The following is a 23,410-nucleotide window of genomic DNA, read 5'->3' on the forward strand; positions in this document are numbered from 1 at the left end:
CTCTTTGTCTCATAAAAATAAATGTCTGTTTAGAGCACTACATATTATGAAAATTCAAGAGCATCCCCATACAGCTGCCAATTTACCAAACCAAAGTAGGAAAAGCACTCCTGCAAAAGGTCTTGTTATGTCAATCACATTTGTAAATGTGAGGAAGAAGCTGATGTCCCACACCTTGGACAACCCCACCATCTTCTGGACTCTAAAGAGGGTCTGAAAATCTGAGACCCATGTCAGGCTGGTCTGCCATTTCTGACAGCCTCTTTGTTATACGAATCTTATGTTGATACAAGTGAGAGTAGATCCAAAATTACAGATGAGGTAAATTTTGGTCATTCTTAACAATACAGAAAGAGAAAAAAAAAAAAGGGAGAAGGTACAGTAGAACTAGTCAGATAATTTTTACAAAAATGCTAACTTGTTAAAGTTAGTTCCATAATGGAAACATCAGAAATAAAACTTTTCTGACCAGCTTTAGTACTTTTCTTGAGGTATTATTTGGGGGAATATTTATTGTAATTATATACAAAAATAAGAACAGTTCAGAAATGTGCATCCTAGTGCTTGATTGCAGATGCGGTTTGGGTCATTCCCCTGCCACTGTGTAACAGATAACACCACTGGCTTTCAAACAGATTGTCTTGAATGAAAGATCTGTGGAGTCCCAGAGGCTGTTTAGTGTAATCTATTTTTGTCATACTTGGTCTTGTTTTCTCACTTAGCAATTAGTTTAAGATAGCCTTAACATTTGTGCTGATGTGCAAATGTGTTAAGGAAGAGTGAAAGGTTGGAGAGGAAAAAGAAAGGGAATTAGAGAATTGCCCAACAGATACATCAGCATGAGAGTCAGAATAGCTGCCTTCAGTTCCCAGCTCTGCTACTGTCCTGTAGTTTGACCTTGAGCCAGTCACACTGTTTCTTTGTACCTTGATTTTCCAAGCTTTAAGGCATAAATAGTGTCACTTCCTTCTCCCTTGCACTGTTTCGGCAAAACGGCTTTGAATGAAAAGCATTATGGAGCCTTTATTAGTAGTATTTTGGGAAGCAGATTACAAGCATTAGTTCTGGGTAAGGTAATGCTTCTGTCCCCTACCCACAGTTATTTTAACTGCTGAAAGTCTCTAAAGATCCCCAAGTAGTAATCCAAAAAAGTATGTTGGCTTCAGTAAAATCTATCACAATTTAGTTATCAAATACATGTAAACACCCATAGTTAATGAGTTAGTGATGCACAGCATCACTGAAATAAAAGCAACAGTAAGTCCATCCAAAATCCACAGAGAAAGAATAAAAAACTTGTGCATAAATATGAAAAAAAAAAAAAAAAAAAGCTGGCAAAGGCTAAACCATGAATAACTACTTTAATAGTTACGTGTTACTAAATTACATTCCATGGATAAACTTTTTTTTAATTGAAATTAATTGAAAAAATAGTGTTATGCACTGCCTAGGAAGTCTCACAGGGTGGCAGAAGCCGAGTAACATTTCCGTTCTCTGTGAGCTCTGCAATACAGCATCTCATCTTGTTCAGAATTTTGTGTGCTGTTCTTCCCATGTTAACAACAAGATTTTTTTTTTTTTGCTATGCCCATAGCACAGAGATTGAAACAAACCCTAGAGCCCTGTGATACTGAATATCCAGCTTTTGTTTCTGAACGCACTATAAAGGAGACAACGGGGAGTATTGCTTGCGATGACTGTTTCAAGTAAGCCCTTTCAATTTTTTTATACAAGTGTTTGTGACAAAGCAGTAAAACTGAATTATCCAAGATTATGTTAAAGAACATACCAGTATGTTATGTTTTATCTTAAATAATGACCTCTGTCAGGGTGTCATTTCTCTTATTCTAGGGGTCATTTAGAAGTTTGATACTCTTAGATTAAAGCAGTGCCTGTTGTTTTCTTTTAAAAATGTAAAACCAGGAGAGACTTTTGCTCAAAGAATAGTGAAGTCTTCTTCTGGAAACAAGCAGCATTCTAAGAGTAAGTTCTGCAAAGGTTTAGATACAGATAATGTTGTACTGTTAGCTCTCCTACGCAGGAGTGAAACCCTGCTGGATAGGTTATAAGTTCCCCTGTGGTACAGTGAGATCTGGTTGTTTTGCTCGCATGCCAGACATGTTTCCTGCTTAGAACTATTAGGCTGAAAGAGTGGGAGAGGATTAAACCTATCCTGCAAACTTTCATTGCAGGGAAGCTGAGTTAGTAGCAACAAATCTCACATGTCAGTGCTGTAACCTTGTCAGTTCTGCCAGTGCTTCTGTAAAGTCACTCCTCATAGGGTTAAAAGAAGAGATATTTACAGTAATAATTTGTCTATTAATATAAATGTCCAGAAAAAAATATAAATTAAACAAAAATTGTTACAACTGTCCCCTTCCAGACTAAATCAACATGCAATTAGCAAAGGTAATTTTTTCTTCTCTGTGAAGCTAATAGATATGCTTCTGGATTTGCTTCTAATTTTTCTCTTCGATATCTTGTTTTAGAACAGGAAATAAGAGTAAGTGGATTGGAGACATATTTTAAGTGCTAATAGTCACTTTTAATTTGCTGCTGAACAACTTCTAATTAAAAGGAAATATTAATGTCTCATATGAATAATAATTCTTATATGGTCTTGTGAGATAGAAGCACAAGTGCTTTATAAATTGATCCAAGGGAACCCATCTAAGTGTAACAATAGATCCCACTAACTGAAAAAGGACAAACTCAACAAAATCAAGCTATGACTTTTCCACTTGACATACCAAATGCAATGCATATTACACTGCTATGGATGCTTGTGCCAGCTTTGCAGAGTTCAAGAAGCTTTGTGATCATTTAGTGGGGGATTACTGAGAAGTGTAACAAATGATCGTATATCTTGTGATTAAATATTGCAAACAGTCATGTCTCCATGAAAAGAAGATTAATTTAAAAAGACCAGGTTTTCTCAAAGGAATGCAGATTTCAGTCTGTCTTCTTAGGTAACTTCAGGTCAAAGGAAATAACTTTCAAAAATAACACAATTCTGAAATGCTTGGACAGCGCTGAGTTGGAAACTGAGTTTAGTGAAAATTATAGTACTTCAAAAATAATGCACTAAGATGCACTAAGATCTTTTTCATAGAAAAACATTTTGTGCTCCACAGTGGAACAAAAACAAACAAACAAAAAAAAAAAAAAAACACCCTGCAAGTTACAGAAGAACTGTTAGATTCTCAAGAGAAAGTTCTTCATTATACCGTTTACCTACTGTCATTAACAATCTACAAATTGGATCAAAGATTGCAGACTGCATTAGATGCCAAATATTTTTGTTATAACCCAGGACACTTTCTCTCAGAACAGCTAAGGAATTTGACACAAAAGTCCTTTGTAGACCTACATTTTCTGACCCAGTTTTCTGTTTTGTGGTCTCAGTATCGATAAGTATTTTTACAAGCAAGTATATTGCTTAATACTTATAATTTAAGAATGATGAGCTCAATGACTCAAAATTAGGGTTCAGCTTTATATGCAGAGTCTTAAACTGACACTGTGTTCTGCACATCGTCTATTGCATACTGGGGGCTCAATTCAGATCCCATTGAGACAGTGGAATTATTTTATGTGCCCTCTTTGGAGTGTTATAGATTAATCTGTTTATGATGTATACTTGCAAATCTTAATTGCAAATAGAAGAAAATGTATGTTACATTAATATTTAGCTGAATATGCATGCACTCTAATATTCAGGCTTACCATTTCATTTCAAGGACAGTCTAGAAAAAGTCAGTATTCTGTGAACAGGTTTGCAAACAAAATTGTGCAAATACTCTGCTGCAATGACATTTGTGTCACAAGTTACTTGTTCAAGTCACTGTCTTTCTTTCCTGCAGTGTCAGGCACAGTAGAGCCCTTTTCTGAGTAAGGAGTATAAAAGCAGTTCCATAGAAGAAGTGAAAATGATGACTGCTGCTAATTGAAATGATATAATTTTACTTAGATAAGACATTTTGGAGCACAAATACTATGTTATTGCTAACAAAGTCACAGTCATAGTCAAGAAGGTCACGTGGTGAGAATCAAAGGCTCAGTCTGACTCAGTACTGGATGTGCTGTTACTGGTCTTGTAGGAATACTCAGCACTTCACAGAGCTTAATCCAAGGGGAACAGTTACCAACTGTAGTTATGAAAACTAAAGCTTGTTCATATAAATGTTTCCAATCCTAACATTTCATGATGGGTGCTTAGATTTAAAATATCCTCACAAATAAAGCACACTCAGTAAAAAGGTCTACATGTTAATTACTTCATAAATAGCTGTCTCACCTTTGCAAGCCAAGGTAAAAACTTATTCAGGCAATGGAAGAGAATCTATAAACTGAAGTGGACTTAAGTCAGGCACTAAATATATACAGACATATAAAATATGCTCTGTATATTGTAAACTTATCTCTTACTAGCAGAAAATAAATACTACTTTGAGATATTTTGCAATGTTTAAAACTAATTTTCAAAAATATAGGTTATATTAAGAAAGCAGGAGCCTAAAAGAAAATAAGAATTAACGCAAGAATGTCATTAGGGTCAGGGTTTGGCTGTCCAACCCTGTAATTTTTTGTTATTCAATATCCCAATGATTATTAAATTAATCTGTTATTTAAACAGCAATCAAAAACAAGTCAACCCACATTAGCTGTCAAAAAAATAGAAAAACTAGGATTCTTTAAAAATCTGAAATGCTTTCATGTTTTCCAGTAAGCTATTCCCTTTCATAGGAAAAGAAGAAAAAGAAAAAAGAAAGGGGGGAGGAAGGGGAGTACATCAGAAAACTTGGATGATAGACTGTTAAATGTTCCATGACAGTACTGGAAACAGTTAATTTCCAAAGATAAATTCTTAAATTCTTTAATTCTTTTTTTTTTTTTTAATTATCAATGTTGACTGGCACTCTTTCTATTGAGTCAGAAAGATACTAATGCCAAAGACACTTGGTGTAGGTTTTAAAGATGTTCAGCTGTTCAGAGATGTGTTTTTGATTAGGCATTAGATTTGAACTCTTTGGCTAAATAAGTATCTCAATGCTTTTGCAGTGTTGAAAAGTATTGCCCCAATATGTTAGCTAATTTTTAGTGCAAGTATGTCAACCAATGTTCTTCAGCGGCTCTCACCAGTTAAATGACCAGATTTTGCCTCTTGCTACTCTCAGTGTTGCAGAGTTTCACTGATGGTATTTAAAACGCACTAAAAATTATGTTGTGTTGTTATAAATTAGAATGGATGATGGCTGTTATGATATCTGACCAGGAAAAGATACCTGATATGTTTAGTATATCTATTCATCCATTTTTAGAACAGAAGGGGGAAAAAAAAAAAGTTTTCTCTCATTACAAATCTAATTTTTGCATAAAAATTCTGATATTTTTGTTTAGTTTCACTCGTTTTTATAAATACCATTAATCTTATCATTAACTCAGGCAGCTATGAGTGTGGGTATAGATCATCTGTAAACACAGCAACCTACTCATCGATGGATTTAAATATTAAGTATGTATTAGAATTTCAAAGTTGAATTGACTGCGTGGTTGCCAAATTTGCATGTGCAACTCTAGAAACTATGGATATAGAAATCAGGCAGCAGTTGCAAAGACAGATGTTTTAAAATCTGCCCTTTTAACCTCTCTTCATGTGTGATAATATACTGGACTTCAGTGTAGTTCAAGAATCTGGCCATACAACCATTGACCCCAAAACCAAAGCCCCCTTCTATTTCAGTTGCAGTAATTGTGGTTGCACACAGTGAATACCATAAACTTGAAGAAATATTTTTGTTCCTAGTTGATTCTTTGTGCACAGAATACCAGAAAGATATATGTTCACAAGGGAATCAGGGAAGTATGTAGCTACAATCATCCTAACTCAGGGAAAGACTTTTGCACTTGTCTAAATTATGCAAGATGAACATTATTTCCTTTACTATGTTGTATACTTCATGAAAATTAATTGTTAAATTAAAAGGAATTGCTCAAGTGATTAAACACTGTCCCATGTACTATATATTTGGCCCATTGCATTGTTAGTAAGCAGACAATTATCTGACAGCGAAGATCATCAATAAAACAGATGATTTCTCTTGCTTTCTTTAGAGGCTGTGTTCTGTTCATTGTCAATAAGAAGAGATAAATGATGGTGGAATTATAGTTCATGATGATGATGAACCCTTTATGTAGATTTCTAATGGCAAATTTAAGACTTGTCCACTGATTGCACATATTTGGCAGTAACAGATAAATAACAATGCAAATTAGATTCAGATAGTTCAGGGCATGAGTATATTAGTGTCAGAAATAGTGCAATCTGTAGACATTAAAATGGTAATGGTTTTTAAAAACTACTTAATCTTAAACTGTGCCATCATTTGCTAAAATGTTTCTGCATTTGTTGCTCAGTAGAAGCTTGCCAAACTGCTGTATTTGATCGTGTTTAAAACGTGTAAATAAATATGCAGTTCAATTTCCCATGAAATAAATAATCATTTGCCTTTTCAGATGTAGTTAGTTTACTTCTAAACAAATCAGCTTGCCACATAAAACAAGCAAAGCATCAAGGTCCAATTTTTTGTCATTCAGAGCTCTCTATATATGCATCAGAATATCTGTGTAGATTTCCTGGAGTAATTTGGGCAGTAAATTATTATCCATCTTCTAGAAGACATTTTATGTTGTATTCATTTTACCGTGTCCATCTTATATGACCCTGAAGCAAATGTTCTCTATATTTCACCATACATTATTTTTAGACTGTGTGTTTTATACGGCTGTTTTTTCAGCAACCATGTCAAGTGCATACGTGATACCATACAAATAACTGGTTTTGACCTATGCCCATGTTGAGCCAAAGGTATGCTATAGTCACACTGGTGATCTTGACGATGGTGGACAGATTTTAATCACTGAGAGCTTTACTTATATGTTCTTTGAAGTCAAGGAGCATCTTAAAGGGAAACAGCATTCCACATACTTCAGTACTTAATTCTTGAATTCTCAAGAGTCAAGATTTTGTCTATGGAGTCATCTTGCACCTGTGTTTTGAAATCAGGGTCATCCAAACTTTCAGAATATTTATCAATGTAACAAAGTGTTTGGGGCAACATTAGTATTGAAAGAACCTTGTAGCAGCCAAAGCCCCCAAACTGCGGGAGACCCCCAGATTGGTTTCTGCTGTTCCTTAAAAAAAAATTAATAAAGTATCAAATTATGCAATCTGGTCTAGTGAAATCGTTTACTAAAGGTTTTCATACTTAGTGTAAAATCCTATATCACTTTACCAACACGTCTCCAATGTGTATGCTGACTAATTTACTCTTTATTCTAAAAGCAACAGTGATTATACTGTTTGTCATGCAGGTGCAATTTAAAGTCACCATATGGGTAATTTTATCTTTACCCTTGATAATGTATATTTTGAATGACCAGTTCAGGAAACACTGTAACTTACTATTTTCATTTAAGAAAATAAGTGCATGAAATAATAGAACATGATATCCATGTTACCAGGAAGGTCTGTGCTTGACAGTCATTAGTATAACAATCCTTTGGACAATTGTTGTCAAAACTTTTTTATTATTATTATTTTTAAGACAAAGATTTTTAATATTCCTTATTTGTTTTGGACCCTTTTTAATGTGTTATTTGAATTCAGTGTTATAACTGCATATGTTCTCAATAGCACCTAGCATTGGAGACAGACTTTCATTATTATTCTCAATTCCTGTTTATATCAAAGTTTTCCAAAAGGAATCAAAACCTTGGAGTTTGCTTGTCTAGTTGACAAAGCCATGAACATCTCTATTTAATAATTCAGACTCTGTCTCTCCATTTGTTTGGCATTGTAGTGGCCATGAAAAATCTACAGAATAAAAAAAATTGCTATGGATCAAAGGATAAAAAGTACATTTAATGAAAAAAAAAAAAAAAAAAAACTAATCTTTTTTGAAACATCATTTTGATGGTAAGGAATATATACTGAATGAAATGGGGATTCCACAGAAAGTAGAGAAAAAAAAAAAAGAAATATACAGTGGTCTTTTCTTGCAGTTATGTACAACTTTTTCATTAGGAAACTTCTTAGCAATGGCAATGTGGTCCATCTGTAAGTACTATGAAATCTTGGAGATGCATTGGGCAGCTTCCTAGCAATTCAGTCCATTGATGTTTTCATCTCCTATGAAGAAAGAATGAGAGAGCTGGGAACGTTCAACGTTCAGCCTGAAGAAAAGTTGGCTCTGGGGACCTCATGGTTGGACCTCATTGCAGCATTTCAATGTTTTTTTGTTTGTTTGTTTGTTTTTTGTTTTGTTTTGTTTCGTTTTGTTTTTGTTTTTTGTTTTTAAAGATGAAGAGCAACTGTTTGCTTGGGCAGATAACAATATGACAAGAGGGAATGGTTTTAAACTAAAAGAGGGGAGATTTTAATTAAATGTTAGGTGGATATTCTTCACTTAGAGAGTGGTGAGGCACAGGTTGCCTAGAGAATTTGTGGATGCTCCATCCCTGAAGGTGTTCAAGGCCAGGTTGGATGAGGTCCTTGGCAGTGTGATCTGTTGGGTGGTGTCCCTGCACATTGCAGAGGGGTTGGACCTAGATGATCTTTAAGGTCCCGTCCAACCCAAGCTGTTCTATGATTCCATGATAACTCATTAGTTTCTCTGTAGGGTTGTTTTGTTTTGTTTTGTTTTCTCACAAGTAGGATGAGTTGTGCTCCATCTCTTAGCTCCCCAGTTCTCCACTTACATCTTCCAAATAGCCCACAGCTGAACTGCTTGAGAAGTTTACATAGAAAATTTAAGCGTGGGAAAGTGGTGATCTCCACTCATTCAGTGTTCATAGTTAAGCTCAGTAGTGCTGTAAAATGTAAATATTACCACTGCTTAAAACTTAACATAATTTTACATTTTAAACAAGCCATAATAAATATTAACCAAATGATAGATAGTAGCTGACACAGTGAAAGGATGTTTTGTAATGCCAAGAGATTTAAATTGTTGTATGAATGTCATAATATATTAAGCCGAGTAGTAATATACATATCAAAAATTGTTTGGAACAAGAAAACTTATTAAAATTGGAATACACTGAAGTGAATTTTTAAAGCCAGGCATACTTGTGAAGAATTGCTAATAGTAAGAAACTCATTTCAGTTTATAATGTTTTAATAATATAATACAGCCTGACTGATGACAAACAACACAAATATGACTTAGGCATCTATACATTTAACACTTCTATTTATAAAGGACTTGGGAGTTTAACAGATATTTAATAACCTTTGAGTTTGAAAAACAACATGAATCGTCATATTTGAATGCCATGCAGGGGGCATTTATTTTTCCTTAAATAATACAGAATTTTCAATTGCTGTGGAGATGATGACATGCAGTGTACTTAATTTTTTCAGATGTTGTATTCTCGGTCATTGGTAAAGTTTATATATACACAAATTAACAACATCCTTGCAAAGCACATTGTGGTCACATACAGTGAGCATTTTATTTCTTTATTATATTACACTTTTTTTTTTTTTAATGCAACTCCTGATCATCCCTGCTGTTTATACATCAGTTTTTGTTTCATGGCAGTCCTGGAGCATGCCAGCTTGATTTTCTATATGAAATGAAATCAAAATTCAGTTCAGGGAGCTAGACAAGCTAATTTGAAATGCACCCCCACAGTATGAATAAGGTAGTCACTAGATCTTTAGTATTGCCTTTTTTGGATAGATCTGTTCTTATTTGTTCCTGGGGGATTGGACTAGATGATTTCTCAAGGTTCCTACCAATCCCTAACCTTCTGTGATTCTTTGATATTGCCACACGAGGCGCTGATGTAGGGATAGTGTATTGATTGACATTGTAGTTTTCCTATGGATGTAATCTTAATCTAAATAGTATCAGAATTTCCTACTCCTGTTTATATACAAGTAGAAATGATCAATGAACAAATATTTAAATACCTGTGGACAAATAGTATTTAACTATCATTGATGTCATTATAGTTTATATTCCTAGAATTCCTGTTCTCCTAGTAGCTCAACAGAGTCTCTGTCTAAAAACAGTTCCAGAAATCTTTACATTGATGTGTTTATTCTTTAAAAATAGACTTAGGAACTAGTTCAAAAAATGCATTGCAGTTGGTATCACATAGCTCTGTTATCATAGTTATACTGATTGTAAATGTTTAAAACCTGACAGAGATTTGTCAACCTAAACCTAAAACTAAAATAAATCAAAGAAGCACTACTTACATATTTGTGGCTTTCTAATCTTTATACTGTAATTGGGCTCGCTGTATAAAATGACTATACTGACACAATAACTGTTAGGCTTTTAGGCAGGTGGCTTGTTGCACGAACAATACAAATTGCTTCTTTGCTAGAGTTAGATCATCTTTGTAGAGTAGACCTAAGTAGTAGTTAGCCCTCATGCAGTTCAGAACTGACTTTTAAAATGTCATGTGATATCTGTGAGCATTCATAAGTCAGAGGATATCAACTAGCTTCTTAATTGAGAATTGAGATTTCCCTCAATACAAATCCCAACTAGGGGTTTGTATTGTAGGGCTCAAATGCTAAAAACACACATTGGCTAACACCATAGTATAACTGCATCTCTCTGTCTTCTGCTAACCTGTGACCAATGCCAAAAAAGCAACGCCTGAGTTTTAGGATCCCTCTGACACACTGTTTTATGCCCATTACTGTATGCCCTCTGTTTGTTGTAAGCAGTTTATCATAGAATTGGGTACTCACTGGCTAGGGAGACCCAGTTATGCCACAGTCTTAAAAGTGAGCTCAAATTTGTTCAGGAACATCAACCTTGACTAATGTTTAACATTTGTTGGATTGCTGAGCTTGATTTATTTGCAAAAGTTTTGCATTCCACTTCAGCTGTAGTGATCCAAAATTCTCCATAATCTTACATCCTCAAATCCTCAGTACACAAAGTACTTTTTCATTCCAAATCCTATATACCCAAAACTTCTGAATGTTTATACAGTTTCTAAGATGTGTTTCATAAGGTATTATTATCTGAGCCATAGATTTATGAGAAAGCATTCCCTGATTGATAATGAGAGACAAAGGGCATTTCTGGGGTTTACTGTATCAAACAAAGCAGTTCCCAACCATGCAACAGCTTTCCAAGGTTCCAGATCTTTCCCAGGCACAGGGACACTGAGGATGATATTGTTATTTTAAGTCCTTGAATCTAAACTTTGTTCTAAGTAGGTACATCTATACCGACACCAAATTGTGCTAGTCAGTGAGGCTATATGTTGTAGCAATGTGTTGCTTGAATAGGGTCACATTACAGGCCTGAGGCTGAGAGCTTATCTGTGTCTTTTAATATGAGAGAATGACTAGCTGTTTTTTTCCATGGCTTAACTTCACTAAGAACTGTTACTATTGGTATATATATTATTTTTACAAATTGTGTTTAAAATATTCCATTCTCTACCATCATTTATTTGGAAGAAAAACAAACAAACAAACAAACAAAAAATAGCAAAAACAAAACAAAACAAAAAAAACACACAAGTACCCCAAATCATGATTGTGATATAAACATGTCATTCATTCATTTAAAAATGCAATAAGTGAGAGAAATGGTTGGAAATGTAGCCAGCAGCCTGGAAAGCACATGATAGGAGTTGGATAAAGCACAATGGGTATCTGCACTTCAGTTGAATGGTTAAAGTTTGTTCCAGACCATTAGGGTTGAACATTTGCAACCAACAGTTATGTTAGGAACAGATATTTGAGTGCAGAATGCACAACATTTTCCGTTTACTGTACCCTGGTGCTGGTATGTTTTTTCTTTCTCTAAAAAATGGGAAAGATCAAATTTGACAGATATAAAATGTAATCCCAAAGTAAAAACTAATCTTAATCCAAAATACTCAAACTTCTATAATTCATGTTTGCACTCAAAAAAATACAATGAAAGGCCTGGAGGGAAGTGGCCAAATTTACATAGATGTTCAAGCATCAGAGCTTTCAGTGGGGACTGAGTTGAATACCATAGAAATTCAGAATATTTTTTCAAATCTTTGTGCCTGCATTTAGGTTGCCAATTTTGTCCTATTTTTTTTTCCAGTTCAAACAACCATAGTGAAATTCTTCCATATTTTGTAGGATTCTTCTTCATGGGCAAAACAACTGCTAGCTAAAAGGTCTCATTTTTTATTGCCTCCTAAATGTGACTGATTACAGAAAAAAAAAAAAAAAAAAAAAAAAAAAGGGAAAAAAAAAAAGAATATACATATAATGGATTTTTTTCCTTGAATCAGGGTCATGAAATCAAATATGAATCTAAACAGCTATTTAAATGTTTATAGAATTAAAATCCTGCCTAAACTGTGTGTTTATTACAACCATGTACTTGACTGCATAGCTAGCATCTGTCATCATGAGCATGGATATAATAGCAGCATATTTTTGTAAAATTAAAAAAAAAAAAAGCTGTAAAATATGTCATATAGATCATAATAATTCTTAGTCCTGAAGATAATGGTTTAAAGCAAAGCACAACAGTGCAGTGTTTCTGTGATAAAGCAAGAATGAAGTTTTAAGTAGAAACACACAGTACTGTCTTTAAATAAATTGAATAGCTCTTAATGCTGGTGCCATACTCAAATTGTCTCCAAACTGCAAAGAAATACCTTCCATTCTGCAGGATAAAAGAAAGATATTTTCTCTAAATTTTTGGTTCCTCAAGAATAACCTTGGCCTGTATCTTCGGAGTTCCCCATTGTTTAATATTCATTTTGTCCCCTCAAACACTTTGCAACCTTTGCTGTCTGAAGAAAGAAGGGGGAAATGGATCTGAAAGCCAGATACTGCTGAATGCTACTTAGAGGTTTACTGTCACTTTTAGTCATTGAAATGTGTCTTGCAGCAGTGTCACTGGCCACCAGCTAGTTGTTGTAAGCCAGGAAAAGGAAAATAGTTCAGTGCAGGTGACCAATAAGTGATCGCATTTGGGATGCCCAGTCTGAATAATATAATACGACTGTGTCCTCTCTACAAGCTGTCTGGCTCACTGTCAGTGCCATAAAAAATATGCAGCACTCAACATATGTTTTTAAGATTAGGTGTGTCTGGGGTTATGCAAATGGCTGCTTATTAATAGGGAAACCTCAGGTCTGTGTTTAGTTTGCATTCTGTCCAAAAATGAATGCCAGTAGACAAAGAAATGGATTAGTTCTTCTGTGTGGAAATACAGAGACTAATATATTTAACAGTGATATTGATTTCCTTTAATAGCAGATGTTATAGTCAAATACTAGAAAGTAAACAACTTAAATGTTATGTTAGCTTAGCTGAATAAGACACATTTTACATATTTGAAGTTGAATTATTTCAGCTTTGCCTGTTATGGATGTGGTTATGTTAGGGAAATTTCATAGAGAAGATGCATATACAGAGTTTGTACCTTGTGACTCACATAGTCATGAAGCAATGTCCTGTATTAAGCAGTGATGGCAGTAAGTGGCTTACAGAAGAGTGTGATCTTCAAGTTGGCCCTGTTCTTACTTCAGGACTGCTTTTCCTATCATCCCTGCCCTTTTTGCCCAGATCTGAACATCCCCCTCCCTTCTAGGCATATAGGTCACTCTCCCAGTTGTCTTACTGATACTTTGCCAGACCAGAGGTTCAGAGGCTGGAAGATGAAAGGAAGAGAAAGAAGGACCCTCACTACAAGGACATTGAGGCCCTGGAGGGTGTCCAGAGAAGGGCTATGAAGCTGGTGAAGGGCCTGGAACACAAACCGTGTGAGGAGCAGCTGAGGGAACTGTGGCTGTTTTGTCTGGAGAAAGGGAGGCTCAAGGGAGACCTTCTTGCTCTCTACAACTACCCGAAAGGAAGGTGTGGGGAGCTGGAGGTCAGCCTCTTCTTGCAGAGGACTAGAGGGAATGGCCCCATGTTTTGCCAGGGCAGGTTCAGGTTGGAAATTAGGAGACATTTATTTTCAGAAAGAGTAGTCAGGCATTGGAACAGGTTGCCCAGGGAGGTGATGGAGTCACTGTCCTTGGGGTGTTCAAGGAAAAGGTTGGGCCTGGTGCTTAGGGACATGGTTTGGTGGGTAATATTGGTAGTAAGGGTGGACCAGATGATCTTGGAGGTCTTTTCCAGCCTTGATGACTCTATGAACCACAGTCTGTGGAAGAAATTCTAGTCACTTTATGTAACTGTATGAAAACTTTAATATATACAAACAAGATGAAGAGATTCAAGTTGTTTTTTTTTTTTGTTTTTGTTTTTTTAAATCAAGTTTTAATGTAGTTTGATAGATTTTTTAGAACAGGTGTTGTGGTCTGCATTTATCTCTAGGCATCAAATTTCACTGAGTTTGGATGCTTTTCCCTACAGGGTCACTATTCTGCCGTTTAAGAGAAAGGAAGACAGGCAGAGGGTTACTCAAATCACCAAAGACAAGCTCCTGGTCTGAACTATCTTTGAATAGTCTGTGTCTGCAGCATTAGTAGGCACCTAATAACATGAGTATGGGTAGCCATTTAGACTGCCCTTCAAGATGTGTATTACAGTCCTTCTATTAAAGTTTCAAAATTCAAGGCTACCTTAAGAAATCAGAAGTAACTGGTTCATTGTGGGAAGTCATTCAGCCACCAGGCACATATAGTGTTGAAGCCTTAGAGAATGCACATATAGTGTTGAAGCCTTAGAGAATGCAATAAGAACTCACTTCTTAAAAGCATGCTTTATTATCATACCCGCATAAGCATGACTTTAGCAAATATAATTATGAATGTGGTGAGACCCGAATTCCAAATTTTCTGTGTTTTATTCCACAATGGAAAAACAATTCTGAAGGAACAGATTTAATAAATACTTGTATGCAAAACCATTACTATTTCCAGGTAAAGCATGAAGCTGATTTTTTTCCAAATAATTTTGAATGATATTGCACAGATGTTTTATATGGTCTGACACAGAAATAGCTTAGAAAGGAACAGATAAGGGGTGTGCAACATGAGAAAAGTGTTATCAAATGCTCTGACTCAAAATACAGAGTTTCTGGAAGGTTTCTTCTCTGCTCTTAGTTTTTCTTGGTTAACAAAACAGTTTGGCATGACTAGAATTTATTTCTACCCCTTTCAAGTATTACATTTCTTCCTTCCTCACCTTCCCTTTGAAAGCAAAGTGAAGAAGCAGTTTGTGTTCAGGCCTGTTTTGAACCTCTGGACTGGCGCTTTAAATAACCAAGCCAGTTGCTCAGTGGATGAAAAATGGAGCAGAAATAATTACTAAGGTTCTTACTGACTCAGTGTGACTTCAACATAACAGGAACCACAACCGCTTATTACATTTTATATATGGAGACATATGCAAGGCTTTTTCTATGCTATGACTATCAATGATACTGTTGTATCATCAATGATGATGATACTGTTGTAAAGGAAAAAGGTTCAAATCAAAAGATTTACATTGCTTAACTTAAAAAGAGCTTTTAAAACAAACATTCTTCATCAATATTAAACGTAGACATTAAACATGTTTTTTAAATCAGCAATAAAGTTTGATAGAAATCTTTACTTTCTCACTGATAGTTCGCTCCCATATTGCCAGTGACACAAAGGACAGCCTCAGCCATAAGGTGTTCAGAAATGCTTATTGTAATATAAACTTTAGAGACTCACAGAGGAGCTTACTTAAAAGGCAAGGCCATTTTCATTAGTCTGTCAGCAACTTTCTTTAGTTTGTCAGCAACTTCTTTCTTCCACTGCAGTCATGCAAGCTGCTTTGCTAGAAACTCTTCTCCCATGCAGCTAAATCTTGGTGTACACAATGAAACATTCTGGTGGAATATTTCAGTATTTAAAATACTTTGTTCCGACCGTGTTTACGCACCTTTTGTTCCCTGTGAATGTTCAGTTCCTGAGACTTACTGACACGTACATTCACTCAAAATTAGCTTCAAAGATGCATGTGCATGTCACCATGGAAACTGAATGTTGAACTCAAAAAAAAAAGACCCACTGTTGGGATGACTGCGGGCTTTCCCCAGCTTGGGCATGGAAGCAGTGCCAGGTGAATTATCTGAATAGTCACAGAGCAACTGCAGAGGTTAATGACTGGCAGAAACTTCTTTGCTGATGACCTAGTGAGGGTAAAAATACCATATGTCAATGAAATAATCTTAAATTGCAGCAGGTGAAAGAAGTATATTTTGCTTTTGCATGATAGAAAAAGCTAAACTGGACTATTTTTTCTTAATTATTTGCTCAATTCAATCTCTGTCTTCAGTCCTCTGTCTTCACTTGATGATATCTTAATCCTTTGCCTGTGAACACACAAGTCAATGACTGGTGAGGACATGCATTTGGATTCACAACTTCAGTTCAAGATTACATTCAATAATTGTAAAAGAGAAAACATTCATTTACTACTTGTGGAAGTTAATGCTCTCTTTTGAATTTACTTCTAATATGGTCAATAAGAAGCTAGTTGTTCCACTTTGCAAGATATTGGTTAAGATGGATTTGTCCTATGGAATATAATTGCTGCAGAAAGCCAGAAGTTTCATATTTTTATGGCTGTTTATCTGACAGTCACATATACCTTGGCAGTTACCATAAGGCTAGGCACCTTACAAAAATTTGTAATAGATAAACAGACTATAGATTTATAACAATATTGTGTTTAGTAAATGGAACCAATTTAAATTGTAGATGTCTATCATATAATTCCAAAAGTACAAAAGTTTTTTCTTTACTTAATATATTGCTCATTGCAGCTTCTTTAATTGATAATTTCCATAAATGCAGGCATATCAGAGTAACCCAAGTTACCATGTCTAGCAAAATTTTCTGTAGAACTTAATTCCTACCAACCTTCATAGCTTTTAACCATTTTGTCAGAGAATCCATGTAATCATCTACTCAACATCACAATTCCGTAGTGAAAACTTTCTTCTGGGTTATTTATTTTTTTATTATTATATTTTCCCCTTTCTTCTTTGGGGAAGGAGTACCCTATACTGTGCAGTCCTTATGCCACACTACAGGAGTGGCTTAAAGAAGAAATAAAATGGGAAGTGTTCACCTTTTGTGAAATGCCACCTTTAAGGCTGTCTGTATGGTACGTGCTTTCTCACAGGCTTCAGTATTCACCTGGGGGACACAAAAAAGGGTTATTACAAAAGCACTTTGAGCTAGACATACATTAGGTACAACAGAAGAGTGGTTATTCCCCACTCCTCAAAGAGGAATGAATCATTTAGTGAATGGTTAATTGTGACAATATTTTTTGTCTTTCAGGTAGTTTTTTCTTTAGTTTTAAAAATTCAGTAAGTATAAGTTTCTGAATGCTCAAAATTCAAATGAAATGAAATTGCTTTTTTTTTTTTTTTTTTTCCTCCTGCCCTTTGGGGTTTGATTTATTCATAACTGTTGTTTTGTGAAAGTCATGCAGTACAATTTTGGTGTCCCTGTCTGTTAAAGATTTTCCCTCCTTTCCTTTTGTTGGCCCCATTTCTCTCACACACAAATCCACAAAACCACAGATGCTCCATTACAATGATGTCAGTCTTGCTACATGCTCCAGCTGCTTGGTAGGTACATTTATAAAGTTTAGCTTCTTACATTATGCCATAAATGTATATTTCATGTATAAACATAAAGCTAACATATTGCAGATCACTGTAAGTGTAATTTTAATGGAGGTTTAGTAAGTTTAAAAAATACCAAAAAACGTTTAATCTTTCAGTTGGCAACATTTTTATAGTGGGTTTTCCAATTATTTTTTTCTGAAGCTGGATTCAGATATTCCCCACCCCTTCCACTATTTCATCTTCTGTGATTTTTGGAAAGTGCAGTGAGTTATTTTAGTAAGACAATATATATTTTAAATAAAGATGTCTGAGGAAAAATATGTTTCTCTCCACATCATCTTGGTGCTCAAACCCTCACTTAAGGTTTTGTGCATTTACTAGCGTACCGCACTGAAAAACACCTAATTCCTGGAACTGTCTGATTTCAGCAATACTCAGTATGGCAGATATTCTGTAAATATGATATAGAAAATACTAACATAACATTAATATATATATATATTTATAAAGAAATGGCTCTAAGTCTTAAAGCCTTTCTTTGTATCATGTCCTGAATTTAAAAGAAAGGTTTAAACAGTGCCTGCTTGGCTCTTCCTCCACCCTTTCTCTTTGGTACATGCCTAAGAGTTCAGCTAATTGAAATTATGTGGATCATTGAGTTGTGCCCACAGGTTCCTTCCCTGTTCTCCCCTGGGTGCTTTCTTTCTCACAAGCAATACTTTTATTTCTCTCAACGCCTTTTGAATTGCATACTTTGTCTTAATTTTAATGTGGTGCTGAGTTATCATCATATTTGTACCATATAGTCGTCATCATTCTAAAATAAATCTCCTCACTTATGAAGATTATGAGGTTTAATCTCTGATTTGTTGTCTAAGTAATAAAATGACTCTCAAGAGGTGAGGTGAAATCTGAGATCTTTCTCAGATTTCAAGTAGCTTGTTCAAGTAGCTACACACAATGTGTGATTCTAGAGGCTAAAAAAGGGACCAGGAATTATTGCCATCTGGCTGCAGAAGAACCTTACTTATTTATGTAGATTGGTTTAACGTGTACTTAAAAATTCCAGATCATAAATAGATAGCTAAGTATTCATTATGTAGCAAAGATTTAGTATTAAAGGAAGAAAAAAAAATGATAAACTACTTGGTAATTCACTTTTATCCCAGTTCAGGGTGATAGGCATTTGCATATCAGGAGTATAAGCCCATCCGTTCTGCTACACCTGTCTGCTAAGCGTCATGAACATCTCAAAATATGCAGCCATATTCAATGAGCTGAGGAAAGCATTGCTCAAGGCCCTCTACTTCTGCAAGGTGTAGAGATTTAGTATGATTATATATAAAGTTATAAAGTCAGTGATGTTTGTGACTGTAATACTTGTGTTGTTGAGAAGTTCAAAATACCTTAACAAAACTTGTTGCTAAGAAATACAGAATATTGCCATTAATTATTTTCTTTTTTATTTGCAGGTCTTTTGTCATCCAACAAATCCCAAGCAGCAATCTTTTTATGGTGGTAGTAGACAATGAATGCTTCTGTGATTCTGTCCAGCCAATTACCATGGCACCTATAGAAATAAGGTATATCCTTTTATTTGCCAAGTTGTGAAGAAGAGATTCAAGATGCAAGTATTGAAAAATTTCTTCTTACATAAAAACTTGCTTTACATTACTTTATAATCTTGAAGAATGCATCATTAGCCATTATAAAGTGCTGGGGCTGTAATTCACATTCACACACAGATATTTAGGATAACCAATGCAAATTAAGAAACACACACACATCTTTAAGTATTGTAAGGTCACAGTCTGCTTTTTTAGATAGCTGAACATCTTCCATGTCAGGCAGTAAGGATGTAAGTTTCTTCTGAGCTGCTGATATTAGAACATATGAAACTCCTTACAGTATAGACTTTTTAAAAAAATATTTTAAAGTTGTACTGGAGCATTGAAAATGTTTCAGAATTCTGCTTTCCATCAATATGAAAATTTAGTAAAGTAAATATATCACTTGCATTTTTAGTGCCATATTTTTTATTCTGTGCTGTTCCATATATTTCTGGGTTTGTTTTGTCTCTTAAGATGGAATTTATCAAAAGTAGTGTGCTTTTATTGCAGACTTATTATTGAAAGACATGTTAACAATGTAAGTGCAAATTATACTGTCTAAGCAATGGATCACTGGAACAATAGAGGCACTTAGAATTACCTTAGTTTTCTTATGTTGACCACACATTTCTCCTTGGATATTTGAGAGGGAAAAGGAAGGAGCTAAAAGAATTGCACTATATGCATTTCAAAACACTCAGATGAACTCAGGACATTTAAATGCAGTGCTCAGATCTCTCCTTAACTACATTGTACATAACGAATCTCTTAAATGTGAACGTTTAAAATCTCAGAAGATAAGAAGACGCCCAGAATCTTGTCATGGATTTCACCCTGAAGTAAGTTTTTACTTCTTTGTTTTGGACTCTGGTAGATGTTTTATTTCTTTGAAAAATAAATAGGAGAGATCTCTTCTAAGATAAAACATTCAGAACACATTACTAAGGGAAGTGAATGACATGGTAAGTGCAGAAAAAATTTTAGTAGTCCTATAGACATCGTCTTGACTTGCTAGTTTTGTAGACTGTTTTATATCATATAATAGAAAGTGGTAGGATGTAAGCACAGACTGGCAGCCAGAAATATTTGAGAGTTCATTGTGCCTCAGGCACTGACCGCAAGATTCCTCATTAGAGATGGTTGGGAACTTCGTGCTGCTAATGTTTTTTTCAGTGACTAACTTTGCTATATCAACTGCCGTGGTATAGTCATTACATTTACACATAATATTGCTTGGGAGGGATCACTGCACATATTTACTAGCCTGTGTTCTCCACAATGCTCATTTGTTTAGCAGCAAGAAGATAGAGACCAGGACATGATTAAAGTCGTTTGTACAGCATATGTTCATAGACACCAATTTTACTCTAGAGTAACTATTTAGTGCCTTTGGTGTTGTTATGGAATGTAGAATGAGACCTAGAATATATCATGAAGGTAACTCTTGTAGATCCTGCTTAGTTTCAGTCTATGACCTAAACTTGTTCAAATGAAAATATGTAGCTGTATTACTTCCTAAGTGTATTTATTTCATGGTTTTTGTTTTGTTGGTAGTATCTTCTTTTTCCTCTATAGCTTGATAAATGCTCATATATCAGTGTAATGGCTTGTATTTTTTTTTTCTCTCTCTTTAGGAAAATGCAAGAGAATGTGGTGGTGTCCCAGGCCTCCGTGCTAAACCTCCTTTTGTTCTTCTTCCTCTGCTGTTGACAATTTTCTCAAGGTGACATTGACTGATGTGTTCAACTGGCATGCTAATACATGGATAAACTGTGAACTGGGAACTGGTGCAACACAGAGGACATGAAATATAGTCAGAGCATCAGCATTTCATGATTTTAAACTGTTGGTGATATAAATTCTTAACAATGTGTTGAAAAAAAGATTTATCTTTTTACTTTGCTAGTCATGCAGATGTGAATTTGACATATGGTAGTCATGATTCATCAAAAAAGGACTTGGTAGATAGACAGAGGTGACCATTGCTTTGTCCCATTGAAAATAATTTAAAACTGTATACTTTTTTCAATAAAGTATATTAAAATCACAGTTTCAGAGTGCATTTTCAGTCCAGTAATGTATTTGTTCCATTAATTAATAATGGGAAGGAAATAAACTAAGTCAAAGATATTTTCGTATGCTCTTAGCCTATTTCTGAAAATATTCAGAGAAGAAAATGAGTTAGCTTTTATAATAAGGGAGAATAGCTTTTATTAACAAGTCAAGAAAACATATGTGCATATATGAAGCTGAGCAGGTAATATGCTGTGTTGATTTACAGTGAAGTTTTGCTTTCTGGAAATAGCTATAAAACATCTCAGTCACATTTAGAAAGTGAGCCAGAGCCCAATTAAAGCCTTTTCCCTAACTTGGGCAAGCTTTAGATCACATTATTTGATTTGCTTGCAGATGGCAAAATTAAATACTTTTCATCTGTTACAATTTGTGGGAAGATACATAACGTAATCTATATAAAAGGATGATACTGTTTTGTTAGTGTTCTGGCCTATAGACAGCATGTCAGCTAGGACAAATTCCTCCTGAGGAAATTCATAAGCAGAGAAAGTTTGACTTTAACAACACATCTGTGTTAGCAGAACTCATTATGGTTTTCACTGAGAATTAATTGAGGCTCATCCTCAGTGGGCAAAGATCAAGACCAATATTTCTTAATTCTAGGCCTTACATTCTTCTGTGTAAGGGAAACTTTATGCTTATTCTGTCTATGTACATATCATCATTGCTCTTACAAAGACAAGAAATACATGAAAGGAGAAAATTGACTTCTACTGAACCATGATGAAAGCACCTAACAATAATTCATTGTTAATTTTGGAAAGGGTAAACAGTTTTGTAGTTAGAAAGGAGCCAGGGAGTAACAAGAGACATTAAAATATGACATTATAAATTAATATTGTTAAAGAGATTAGAATATGCATGTATAAATGAGTATTACTCAGAAAAACTGACAGTTTATACATTCTCATGTATTAAGACAAAGTTATATAGGCAGAATGTACTGGTGAAAAAAAAAAGCAGTTGCTATGTAAATAGAATAATACAAATAAGTGTAAAAGCATATTTAATGAGTTGTCATTTCTTTGCTAATTAAGACATCTTTTTAATTTTATGTTAATTCTTGAAGAACTTTGTGATGAAAGTTAAATTCAGTTTCGTAAAACCAATGGTTTAGGAGAAACGGAGATTTCAGCTTGGGTTCAGATTTATGGATCCTGGCCTGTTCAGATCCTCCTCTTGAATTGAGTAGGTCGAATCAATGACAGTTGGGTTGCTTTTTCTGAATTGCAACCACCAATCATGAGTGCATGAAACAGATCAACAGTAGGCTGGTGATAATGCTGTGAGATCTGTGTAATTGGCAGCATCTCTACTGGTAAATTAAATGTGTCTGGAAACATTTGGTGGCATTGAGGCCAACTGGCTCAGAGTGGCATATGTATATGCTAGTGAGATCTCTTGGCCTCCATATCAGAGTAGCTGCAATACAAACTGCCTATGTCCAAATGCAGAAACCACGACCATGAGGTTTTTGGGATAGAGTTAACTGGCACAGGCTGAAAGAATGCCAAGAGCTATTCAAACCAGTTTTACAGAAAAGCTGATCTCATTCTAATGCATAGGAATGTCCCCAACTGTTTAGTTTACCAGTCTGTACATCGTCATTAGCTCTGAAACGTGGAGAAAGTGTGAAGATACAGTGAAGTGGCTCTGTGCTGTCATACCTGTAGCAGCTCATAGAAGGTGGGAATAAATTTCATAACCTCACTAATCCACTAATACTATTTAATTTAAATCCTAAAAATGTCCTGCAGGGTCTGATCCAAAGCCCAACATAGTGAATAGAAAGACGAAGATGTATATATACATGTATGTATATACATATTTACAAACATATGAATATATGTAAACTATATGCATTTTTAATAAACAGGAAAGACATCATTCATAGTTCTTATCTCCCTAAATCTGAGATCAAATCTGAGTAGAACCAGGAGAACTGTACAATATGTTTCTACACAGCAAGAGGCAGAGCTGAAAGTTTCAGCTTCTGCTTTTTTTTTTTTTTTTTTTTTTTTTTTTTGCTGCTTTTGGTAATGGCATTGATTTTCAACTTATTAACCCCAGCTGCCTTGTCTTCCTTTAATCTTGATACAACAAAAGCTGTTTGGGAGCTCAGAACCA

At 35.0% G+C, this 23,410-nt stretch overlaps 1 protein-coding gene across 6 annotated transcripts in view; it reads left to right on the forward strand.

The window, feature by feature from the left end:
• The window catches only part of CACNA2D3 (calcium voltage-gated channel auxiliary subunit alpha2delta 3), a 459,196-nt gene extending 437,940 nt beyond the window's left edge, over window positions 1–21,256 (forward strand). For all 6 annotated transcript variants that reach the window (XM_072044267.1, XM_072044265.1, XM_072044263.1 and 3 more), the window contains 4 exons: window positions 1,595–1,706; window positions 19,070–19,187; window positions 19,969–20,046; window positions 20,842–21,256. In XM_072044267.1, coding sequence (XP_071900368.1) covers window positions 1,595–1,706; window positions 19,070–19,187; window positions 19,969–20,046; window positions 20,842–20,934 — 401 coding nt within the window. In that variant the 3' untranslated portion in view covers window positions 20,935–21,256. The remainder of the gene's footprint in view (window positions 1–1,594; window positions 1,707–19,069; window positions 19,188–19,968; window positions 20,047–20,841) is intronic.
• Window positions 21,257–23,410: the final 2,154 nt, after the last annotated feature.

The sequence above is a fragment of the Anas platyrhynchos genome, chromosome 13, assembly GCF_047663525.1.
Source record: "Anas platyrhynchos isolate ZD024472 breed Pekin duck chromosome 13, IASCAAS_PekinDuck_T2T, whole genome shotgun sequence".
NCBI classification, from domain to species: Eukaryota; Metazoa; Chordata; class Aves; order Anseriformes; family Anatidae; genus Anas; species Anas platyrhynchos.